Source organism: Clupea harengus, chromosome 8 (assembly GCF_900700415.2).
Source record: "Clupea harengus chromosome 8, Ch_v2.0.2, whole genome shotgun sequence".
NCBI classification, from domain to species: domain Eukaryota; kingdom Metazoa; phylum Chordata; class Actinopteri; order Clupeiformes; family Clupeidae; genus Clupea; species Clupea harengus.
The window spans coordinates 5,756,012-5,768,511 of record NC_045159.1 but is presented as its reverse complement, the minus strand read 5'-3'; the positions used below and the strand labels follow the sequence as shown (position 1 = coordinate 5,768,511).

The 12,500-nt window shown below is 46.4% G+C and overlaps 1 protein-coding gene across 1 annotated transcript in view; it reads left to right on the top strand.

Annotated features, from left to right (window-relative positions):
- Positions 1–4,796: 4,796 nt before the first annotated feature.
- Positions 4,797–12,500, top strand: part of abhd10a (abhydrolase domain containing 10, depalmitoylase a) — a 13,896-nt gene continuing 6,192 nt past the window's right edge. The window contains exons 1-3 of the mRNA XM_012832273.3: positions 4,797–5,046; positions 6,770–6,953; positions 7,580–7,691. Of these exons, the coding sequence (XP_012687727.1) occupies positions 4,953–5,046; positions 6,770–6,953; positions 7,580–7,691 (390 nt within the window). The 5' untranslated portion in view covers positions 4,797–4,952. The remainder of the gene's footprint in view (positions 5,047–6,769; positions 6,954–7,579; positions 7,692–12,500) is intronic.

The following is a 12,500-nucleotide window of genomic DNA, read 5'->3' as shown; positions in this document are numbered from 1 at the left end:
ATTAAAAGATGCTGTGCATTCAGAAAGTATTCAGACCCCTTTACCGTTTTCAGATTTTGTAATGTCGCAGCCTTAATCATTTAAAAAATCATTGAAATTAATTTCCCCTCATCAATCTACACTCAATAACCCATAATGACAAAGTGAAAACAGGAAATATCAAATTGACATAAGCATTCAGACCAGTGAATCAGTTGAAGCACCTTTAAAGCCCAGAGTCTTCTTGGGTAAGGAGCCACAAGCGGTGAGGCTGAAGGAGCTGCTTGCAGAGCTCAGAGACAGGGTTGTAGCCAATCACAAAGCTCAGAGACAGGGTTGTAGCCAATCAGAGAGCTCAGAGACAGGATTATAGCCAATCAGAGAGCTCAGAGACAGGGTTGTATCCAGGCACAGAGCTCAGAGACAGGGTTGTAGCCAATCAGAGAGCTCAGACACAGGGTTGTAGCCAATCAGAGAGCTCAGAGACAGGATTATAGCCAATCAGAGAGCTCAGAGACAGGGTTGTATCCAGGCACAGAGCTCAGAGACAGGGTTGTAGCCAATCAGAGAGCTCGGAGACAGGGTTATAGCCAATCAGAGAGCTCAGAGACAGGGTTGTAGCCAATCAGAGAGCTCAGAGACAGGGTTGTAGCCAATCAGAGAGCTCAGAGACAGGGTTGTGGCCAATCAGAGAGCTCAGAGACAGGGTTGTGGCCAATCAGAGAGCTCAGAGACAGGGTTGTAGCAAATCAGAGAGCTCAGAGACAGGGTTATAGCCAATCAGAGAGCTCAGAGACAGGGTTGTATCCAGGCACAGATCTGAGGCTACGGAAAGAGTTCCCAAGCGCACAGTGATTAGTGATTCCATAATTCTTAAATGTAGTATGTTTGGAACAACCAGGACTCTTTCTAGAGCTGAACAATCAGGAAGAAGGGCCTTCTTGGAGCTGGCCACCCAGCCAATCAGAGCAGGAAGAAAGGCCTTCCTGGAGCTGGCCACCCAGCCAATCAGAGCAGGAAGAAGGGCCTTCCTGGAGCTGGCCACCCAGCCAATCAGAGCAGGAAGAAGGGCCTTGCTGGAGCTGGCCACTCCACTGTGTGGACATGGGAGATACGTCCAGAAGGACAACCATCACTGCAACACTCAACACTCCACCAATCAGGGCTTCGTGGCAGAGTGGCCAGACGGAAGCCTCTCCTCAGTGAAAGACACAGGAAAGCCCACTTGGAGTTTGTGGAAAAGCACCTTAAGGACTCTCAGACTGTGACAAACAAAACTCTGTGGTCTGATCAAACCAAGATCGAGCTGTCTGGAGGAAACCAGGCACCACTCATGACCTGCCCAATATCATCCCAACCAGGCACCACTCACACACACACACACACACACACACACACGCACGCACACACACACTCACACTCACACACACACACACACACACACACACACACACACACACACACACACACACACACACACACACACACACACACACACACACACCTGCCCAGTATCATCCCAAGCGTGACGCAGGGTGGTGGCAGCATCATGGCGCAGGAGGACTGAACATCTCTGGAGAGAGCTGAACATGAGCTGTTCACCGGAGGTCCCAATCTAACCTGACGGGGGCATAAGAGGATCTGCAGAGAAGAACGGCAGGTGTGTGTCGTGTGTGTCGTGTGTGTCGTGTGTGTCGTGTCATACCCAGGAAGACTCCAGGCTGTAATCCCTGCCAAAGGTGCTTCAACTGAGGACCGAGCAAAGGCTCTGAATACTGTTGTCAGTGTTTCACTTTTTCCTTTTCTAATCCTGTTTTTGCCAAGTAAAACACACACACACACACACACACACACACACACACACACACATATATATATATACAATGGCCATTATGGGGTAGTGGGTGCAGATTGATGAGGGAAAAATGAATTTAAACCATTTTTAGCACATGGCTGCGACAAGTCATTTAGCCTAATGTGCTTAGTTTGGCGTTTTACAGTTTTTCTCGATTGCTAACACACATTTTTTGAAAGCATGCCTCGTTTCCTCAAAACTCTAAACACAAATCCCAAAACCACTCACACAAAATGCAAAACCCTTTATATATCCTGCAAAAGGCAACTTTGCTTTCAAAACAGTGTTATGTCACCTCAAAAGGGTACTTTGTTTTCTAATGACAAACACAGCCCATTATATGAGTAGACATTCTAAGCATCGATTGAACACTGATGTGCTCAATGGAAAACACTACTATGAAATGGGAAAACACCAGTATGAAGGCCTTATCAGGAACATTATGTTACTATACACTTACTCCTGTAGTAAAATATAACTGTATAATGTTTTTACGCAAATATAAAACAACACACAAATATACAGTAACAACTAAAATATTTCTTTATTTTTTCCAAAAGTGCTGTAGCCTATACATCACAGCAAACACAAATGAATGTGTAAATGATTTGCACAGAACAAACAATAGGATATAGGCCAGTACAGTCAACAAAAAAAAGAAAGAAAAATGTAAAATAAAAAAGGACAAAAAACTACTGCATCCTGTTCTAGCTCAAGACAATATTGACAATGTGCTATCAGAAATAGACCTACACAGTGTTGTGAATGTTGTTGCATTTTGTGTGAGTGGTTTAGGGATTTGTGTTTAGAGTTTTGAGAAAACGAGGCATGCTTCATGTGTGTAAGCAATCGAGAAAAACTGTAACATTGGATTGGATTACAATACAGTACAGTAATGTGTCAGTGCTGATAGGACGCAATCAGTTGTGAAAATGTATATGACTTACTTGCACATAGTCATAGCATAACTGTTTGACTGTCGGAGTTTCTGACAAAAGGCACCCTGTACACCTGCTTTATTCTCAAGGTGTTCCGCCTTAGAACACAGTCCACTGTGGCTAGGCTCACTGTATTGATGTTTAGGAATATGTCTTGGTCATCAATGGTTGCACTTTGTATTTGTTTACGTAATTTTACAGATACAGTACAATGGAAAATACAAGAATACTATGCTCCTGATAAGGCATTCAAACTAGTGTTTTCCTGTCATAGTAGTGTTTCTTACCTATTCCCTCTTCTGAATGTCCAGAGAATGGATGCAACTGAGAAGCGGCTTATATTTGGTTGAACCCTCTGGCCAGCCTCCTGCATGGTCAAACCATGGTTGACCACAGGGTTGACCACAGTGGCCTGAATCTCATCAGAGATAATGGCTCTCCTTCTTGCTCTTTCTCTTCATCCTCTTCCTCCTCCTCCTCCTCCTCTTACTCTCACTCCTCTGCCTTTCTGATCACCTCTCACTTCAATGTTGCCATCAATTGTTCTCCAAACCAGGAGCTAACCTGTGGCCATCATATTGCTAAAGCTTTGATTTCAAATTGCACAACAGCCTTTGAAATGGAAGTTTTGCCAATTGAATAGCAGTGTGTTCTGTCTGAACACAAGGAGGTTTTGGCATTGATGAAGTGTGCAAAGTAGAGAGGATGGTGTTTAGTGTTTTGAAGAAAGTGTGGTTAACAATTGAAATTTGTGTCTAAAGCAGATAATTGTGTGTTGTGAGTTGAAGAAAGTGCGGTTAACAATTGAAATCTGTGTCTAAAGCACATAATTGTGCTTATAGTTTAGCAGAATTGGTTTAGGGAGTTGGCACATGAGTTACAGGTTGTGGTCATTGTGCCATAAGTTCCAGTTTTTGAATGTAATCAATCGAGAAAAACTGTAATGATCCAACTCACTACCAAAGCACTGATTGTAATGGAAACACACACACCCACCCACACACACACACACTCACTCACGCGCACACACACACGCACACCAAGGGAAAGGGAACTTAATACATGATGTGAATTTAATACATTAGCTCTATAGTGTAATGCAGTGGTTCCCAAACTTTGTACAGTCCCGTACCCCTTCAGATAATTTAATCTCCAGCTGCGTAGCCCCCCCCCCCCGTTGAAAAAAAAAATGTTTTCCTTTTCACCTTTTACTTTAAATCCGTTTTAATCCGTTTCGGCTCATTTTGTTCACCCAGAGGTAGATTGATGGCTTAAAATGAGTGAATAATATGTGCCACAAGTGACCCAAACCTTCTAAGGTTGTTGTTTGCCAGCCATCAACAGAACAGAAGACTAAAAAAACATTATTTGCAGGCGATTGGGAAGATGAGCGAATTCATTTGACAGGCTACGGAGGTCTGTGTTAAAAAGGGGGGCGTGGACGGAGCGGAGTTCAGCACAGACGTGACATTTTCTCAGTGGTTTTGTTTTCTAATTAATGCTTGTTCATCGTTGCGATCGTTGTTGTGTTCATAAGAAAGAAATACAGCCTTGCAGGACAAAATACAGGGGAATTTGGGCGATTTTGATGCACAAAATGATGTTTCCTTCTGAAAGTTGCAATTCTGTTTCAAACGGTAGGCTACATTCTGCGAATTCCGTCCGTTTTCTGTTATCGCGGAAATTTTCTCCCCGCGTACCCCCTGAACCACTTCGCGTACCCCAGTTTGGGAACCGATGGTGTAATGTGTATATATATATATGTGTGTGTGTGTGTGTCTGTGTGTGTTTTACTTGACTACATATTTCTGGAAATCCATAATAATTAGTAAGGTTATCAACAAAGACTTAAAATGTCTGAACCTGTACGATTTCATGCACAGCAACATGTTGAGTATAATTTGCAGGCTGTAAGCCCTATGTAAAATATTTTCGTAAGAAGAAGCACGCTGAAACTGCAATAACACTCCCGTCCGTTTGGGGGTAATGTTGCATACGTTGCTGAGGCTGTCACAAGGCGATTACATTCACGAAGAACAAATCTGAGGAAGGACAGGACGTTCAGACCCAGCCTCCTTAAAATCCATCACCCCGACTGGAGGTGTGTTGCAATTCTCGGGTGCACATCGTCGGTTCAGCATCCCGGCTAAGCGTCCGCGAGACGGGGAGCATCCATCACCATGGCTCTCAGGTCGGCGACCACGCTCCTCGGGTACACGCGCCGGATCCCCAACTATGCGTGGAATGCCATGCTTTCAGTGCAAGGGTCAGCTGGTGAGTTATCATTCATTAATAACGCAGGTGGGTATTTAGGAGTGCCTATTAATAGGAATGTGATGCAGACAATCAAACCGGCTATTAGAAACGGGTTACGAACAGATCTACCGCTGCTTAGCGCAGTTAGTTAGTTATGTGTGTAATTAGATAAGCGTCTGCTCTAACCAGCAGCGGTCTTATAATAGCTAGCTGGTTAGCTATACCTGCCGTGATCTACTCTTGGTAACGGGCGGACTTCCACCGCACAGGAACTCTATCTCGCCGGGAAGGCTGGAGTACGAGATAATGACCTTTACCCCAGTGGCAGTTAAATATGTATAAATAGCTAACAGAAGCGCAGCTCTCGCCATCCCTTTCAGAACGGGCTGTGTTTTGTTAAGGTGAAACACAATGTGAGACCTGATCTACTTTGGTCAGACCAAACATACACACACACACACACACACACACATCACATAAACACACTTGATCTATGTGATCAGACCAAACTGGGCCGTGGGCATTCCAGCTTCACCCTGAGGGTGTAGTTCTCGTGCCCGTGTCAGGAATGCATCTCTTTGTGTCTACCCAGACTACACACACATATACATACGCACGCACACATATACACACATACACACACATACTGTATACATACACACATATACATACACACATATACATACGCACATATACATACGCACACACACATATACATACGCACACACACATATACATACGCACACACACATATATACACACACATATACATACACACACATATACATACGCACATATACATACGCACACACACATATACATACGCACACACACATACGCACACACACATGTGTATCCGCCATATCAGGGCCAGATCAGAGCTGGATCTGTTATGCGCTGTGTGTGTGTGTGTGGTAGTTGACACATCTCTCTGAGCTGTGTGTGTTGTAGTTGACACATCTCTCTGAGCTGTGTGTGTGTGTGTGTGTGTGTGTGTGTGTGTGTGTGTGTGTGTGTGTGTGTGTGTGTGTGTGTGTGTGTGTGTGTGTGTGTTGTAGTTGACACATCTCTCTGAGCTCTGTGTGTGTGTGTTGTAGTTAGCACATCTCTGAGGTGTGTGTGTGTGTGTGTGTGTGTTATAGTTGGCACATCTCTCTGAGGTGTGTGTGTGTGTGTGTGTGTGTGTGTGTGTGTGTGTGTGTGTGTGTGTGTGTGTGTGTGTGTGTGTGTTTTTCTTTATGTCTCATGCATGTGCTGATTTCTCCTGTCAGCCCCGCTGCTCTGATTGGACTCCTCTTCCTCCCTCCTTTCTTTTTGTCGTTTTTCACTCTTCCCCTCTCCCTCCTGTTTGCAATGAACCCTCTCAGCTGTTTTTCAGTTACAATCCATCCAGTACGCCACTCATCACCTTCTCTCTCTTTCTCATTCTCATCCCTCCATCTCCATCCCTCCCTCTCCCTCCCTCTCTGATTGTACCCTCATTCTCTCTCTTTCTCATCCCTCCATCTCTCCATCCCTCCATCCCTCTCTGATTGAACTCTCATTCTCTCTCTCTCATCCATCCATCCATCCATCTCCATCCCTCCCTCTCTGATCTGTACTCTCTGATTGTACTCTCATTCTCATTGGTTGTTTTCAGCTGTCCGTCAGACTCTGATTGTACTCTCTCATTCTCATTGGTTGTTTTCAGCTGTCCGTCAGACTCTGATTGTACTCTCTCATTCTCATTGGTTGTTTTCAGCTGTCCGTCAGAAGAGCACCATCCAGTATGCGTCTCGTCCTGATCTTCCGCGGCTGGCGTACCGGAAGCTTCCAGGGAAGAGCCCGGGCGTTCTTTTCCTGCCGGGGTTCGCCTCCAACATGGGGGGCCAGAAGGCCGAGGCCCTGGAGGAGTTCTGCCAGTCACTCGGACACGCCTACCTAAGGTGAGAGGGACCAATCACAACAGAGTCTCCCCCCCAAGACCAGCCAATTACATTGAAACATTTTTTGCACTAAAAAGCCAGCATTAATGTGGTGCATATTTGGACTGCTGATATTTTCACTACACAATGAGAGACGAAACAGCCAATCAGGTTGAGTGTCTCAGCTCTTGAGAGATGGCCCAACATACAAGTATTTTTTTTCTGTTTATTAAAGGTATTTTATTCTAGTCCATTCTACTTTTCATTAAATGCAGCGAGTGACATTGTTTGCGCTCAGAAAAACTCTGGTTTTCGTCCAGTCCTGGCTCTGTAAATAAGAAACAAACCAAGTGGCTCACGCCGAGCCATAAACAATTCCAACCAATCAACACATTGCTTCAGGAGGATGAAAGGGAGGGGTGTCATTTGATTGGCTGTTGAGTTCAAACCTCAACAACTTTTCGTTAAGTCAGTGACTGTACCCTAAAACTAGTAACTGTTGTGTTCTTGGCCCCCGTCGCCTAGTAACCGTTGTGTTCTTGGCCCCCGTCGCCTAGTAACCGCTGTGTTTTTGGCCCCCGTCGCCTAGTAACCGCTGTGTTCTTGGCCCCCGTCGCCTAGTAACCGCTGTGTTCTTGCCTTGCCAGGTTTGACTACACCGGCTGCGGCTCGTCGGAGGGCAGCATGGCGGACTGCACCATGGGAACCTGGAAGAAGGACGTGCTGTACGTGCTGGACGAGCTGGTGGAGGGGCCCCAGGTGAGGCAGGCTCCCGCTGCATCATGGGACGGGGACAACTTGATAAACAAGCAGTGGGACACGCTCTTATAAACAAGCAGAGGGACACGCTCTTATAAACAAGCAGAGGGACACGCTCTTATAAACAAGCAGAGGGACACGCTCTTATAAACAAGCAGAGGGACACGCTCTTATAAACAAGCAGAGGGACACGCTCTTATAAACAAGCAGAGAGGGACGCAGAGGGACACGCTCTTATAAACAAGCAGAGAGACACGTAGAGGGACACGCTCTTATAAACAAGCAGAGGGACGCAGAGGGACACGCTCTTATAAACAAGCAGAGAGACACGCAGAGGGACAGGCTCTTATAAACAAGCAGAGGGACGCAGAGGGACACGCTCTTATAAACAAGCAGAGAGGGACGCAGAGGGACACGCTCTTATAAACAAGCAGAGGGACACGCTCTTATAAACACGCAGAGGGACACGCTCTTATAAACAAGCAGAGGGACACGCTCTTATAAACAAGCAGAGGGGGACGTAGAGGGACACGCTCTTATAAACAAGCAGAGAGGGACGCAGAGGGACACGCTCTTATAAACAAGCAGAGGGACACAGAGGGACACGCTCTTATAAACACGCAGAGGGACACGCTCTTATAAACACGCAGAGGGACACGCTCTTATAAACAAGCAGAGGGACACGCTCTTATAAACAAGCAGAGGGACACGCTCTTATAAACAAGCAGAGGGGGACGTAGAGGGACACGCTCTTATAAACAAGCAGAGAGGGACGCAGAGGGACACGCTCTTATAAACAAGCAGAGAGACACGTAGAGGGACACGCTCTTATAAACAAGCAGAGGGACACGCTCTTATAAACAAGCAGAGAGGGACGCAGAGAGACACGCTCTTATAAACAAGCAGAGGGACACGCTCTTATAAACAAGCAGAGAGGGACGCAGAGGGACACGCTCTTATAAACAAGCAGAGAGACACGTAGAGGGACACGCTCTTATAAACAAGCAGAGGAACACGCTCTTATAAACAAGCAGAGAGGGACGCAGAGGGACACGCTCTTATAAACAAGCAGAGAGACACGTAGAGGGACACACTCTTATAAACAAGCAGAGGGACACGCTCTTATAAACACGCAGAGGGACACGCTCTTATAAACACGCAGAGGGACACGCTCTTATAAACAAGCAGAGGGACACGCTCTTATAAACAAGCAGAGGGGGACGTAGAGGGACACGCTCTTATAAACAAGCAGAGGGACACGCTCTTATAAACAAGCAGAGAGGGACGCAGAGGGACACGCTCTTATAAACAAGCAGAGAGACACGTAGAGGGACACGCTCTTATAAACAAGCAGAGGGACACGCTCTTATAAACAAGCAGAGAGGGACGCAGAGAGACACGCTCTTATAAACAAGCAGAGGGACACGCTCTTATAAACAAGCAGAGAGGGACGCAGAGGGACACGCTCTTATAAACAAGCAGAGAGACACGTAGAGGGACACGCTCTTATAAACAAGCAGAGGAACACGCTCTTATAAACAAGCAGAGAGGGACGCAGAGGGACACGCTCTTATAAACAAGCAGAGAGACACGTAGAGGGACACGCTCTTATAAACAAGCAGAGGGACACGCTCTTATAAACAAGCAGAGGGACACGCTCTTATAAACACGCAGAGGGACACGCTCTTATAAACAAGCAGAGGGACACGCTCTTATAAACAAGCAGAGGGACACGCTCTTATAAACAAGCAGAGGGACACAGAGGGACACGCTCTTATAAACAAGCAGAGGGACACGCTCTTATAAACAAGCAGAGAGACACGTAGAGGGACACGCTCTTATAAACAAGCAGAGAGACACGTAGAGGGACACGCTCTTATAAACAAGCAGAGGGACACGCTCTTATAAACACGCAGAGGGACACGCTCTTATAAACAAGCAGAGGGACACGCTCTTATAAACAAGCAGAGAGGGACGCAGAGGGACACGCTCTTATAAACAAGCAGAGAGACACGTAGAGGGACACGCTCTTATAAACACGCAGAGGGACACGCTCTTATAAACACGCAGAGGGACACGCTCTTATAAACAAGCAGAGGGACACGCTCTTATAAACAAGCAGAGGGACACGCTCTTATAAACAAGCAGAGGGACACGCTCTTATAAACAAGCAGAGGGACACAGAGGGACACGCTCTTATAAACAAGCAGAGGGACACGCTCTTATAAACAAGCAGAGAGACACGTAGAGGGACACGCTCTTATAAACAAGCAGAGGGACACGCTCTTATAAACAAGCAGAGGCACACGTAGAGGGACACGCTCTTATAAACAAGCAGAGGAACACGCTCTTATAAACAAGCAGAGAGGGACGCAGAGGGACACGCTCTTATAAACAAGCAGAGAGACACGTAGAGGGACACGCTCTTATAAACAAGCAGAGGGACACGCTCTTATAAACACGCAGAGGGACACGCTCTTATAAACAAGCAGAGGGACACGCTCTTATAAACAAGCAGAGGGACACGCTCTTATAAACAAGCAGAGGGACACAGAGGGACACGCTCTTATAAACAAGCAGAGGGACACGCTCTTATAAACAAGCAGAGAGACACGTAGAGGGACACGCTCTTATAAACAAGCAGAGAGACACGTAGAGGGACACGCTCTTATAAACAAGCAGAGGGACACGCTCTTATAAACACGCAGAGGGACACGCTCTTATAAACAAGCAGAGGGACACGCTCTTATAAACAAGCAGAGAGGGACGCAGAGGGACACGCTCTTATAAACAAGCAGAGAGACACGTAGAGGGACACGCTCTTATAAACAAGCAGAGGGACACGCTCTTATAAACACGCAGAGGGACACGCTCTTATAAACAAGCAGAGGGACACGCTCTTATAAACAAGCAGAGGGACACGCTCTTATAAACAAGCAGAGGGACACAGAGGGACACGCTCTTATAAACAAGCAGAGGGACACGCTCTTATAAACAAGCAGAGAGACACGTAGAGGGACACGCTCTTATAAACAAGCAGAGGGACACGCTCTTATAAACAAGCAGAGGCACACGTAGAGGGACACGCTCTTATAAACAGGCTACATGGAGTTGGGAAGTAGAGGGACACTAACCCTAACCGATCCATGACACCTGATGAAATTCTACAACAAGGTAGAAGTGTGCCTGGTAGATGCCTAGGCATGGATCACTAACAACTTCCTGCTCCTTAACGCAGATAACACTGAGGTTATGTTAAGTTAACTTCCTGCTTCTCAACGCAGAGAACACTGAGGTTATGTTAAGTTAACTTAACGCAGAGAACACTGAGGTTAACGTCCTGCTCCTTAACGCAGATAACACGGAGGCACTTCAGAGTATGTATGTATGTATGTGTGTGTGTGTGTGTGTGTGTGTGTACACTGATAACACGGAGGTTATGTTAAGTTAACTTCCTGAGGTTAAGTTAACTTCCTGCTCCTTAACGCAGATAACACGGAGGTTAAGTTAAGTTAACTTCCTGCTTCCTGCTGAGGTTATGCCTGTGGGCCTTAACATTTGAGAATGCCATTATTCAGCGGTTTACTCAAACCTGATGGCATCTCACTAACGTCTGACACACAAGAGCCAAAGATCTTGATGTAATTATCGACCAAGACCTCTTATTTGACTCCATTTGAACCAGTATTGCCAAAGTCAGATAAGTTTTGTCCCTTCAAAATGCAGAAAAACGAATCCACGCTTTTATTACGTCACGACTAGACTACTGCAGTGCTGTGTGTGTGTGTGTGTGTGTGTGTGTGTGTGTGTGTGTGTGTGTGTGTGTGTGTGTGTGTGTGCTAGACTACTGCAATGCTCTCCTGTCCGGATGCAGCAACAACTCACTAAAGAGCGTCCAATTAGCACAGAACGCTGCTGCTCACACACACACACACACACAAACTCACACACCTAACACAGAACGCTGCTGCTCACACACACACAAACACACAAACTCACACACCTAACACAGAACGCTGCTGCTCACACACACAAACTCACACACCTAACACAGAACGCTACTGCTAACACACACAAACACACACTCACACACACACCCCTAACACAGAACGCTGCTGCTCACACACACAAACACACACACACACACACCCCTAACACAGAACGCTGCTGCTCACACACACAAACACACACTCACACACACACACACACCCACCCCTAACACAGAACGCTGCTGCTCACACACACACACACACACACACAAACACACAAACTCACACACTCACACACCTAACACAGAACGCTGCTGCTCACACACACACACACACACACACACACACACACCTAACACAGAACACTTACTGCTCACACACACACACACTTACACACACACACACCTAACACAGAACGCTGCTGCTCACACACACACACACACACACACACACACACACACACACACACGCACAAACACACAAACTCACACACCTAACACAGAACGCTGCTGCTCACACACACACACACACACCTAACACAGAACACTTACTGCTCACACACACTTACACACACACACACCTAACACAGAACGCTGCTGCTCACACACACACACACACACACACACACACACACACACGCACAAACACACAAACTCACACACCTAACACAGAACGCTGCTGCTCACACACACACACACACACAAACTCACACACCTAACACAGAACGCTGCTGCTCACACACACACACACACACAAACACACAAACTCACACACCTAACACAGAACGCTGCTGCTCACACACACAAACTCACACACCTAA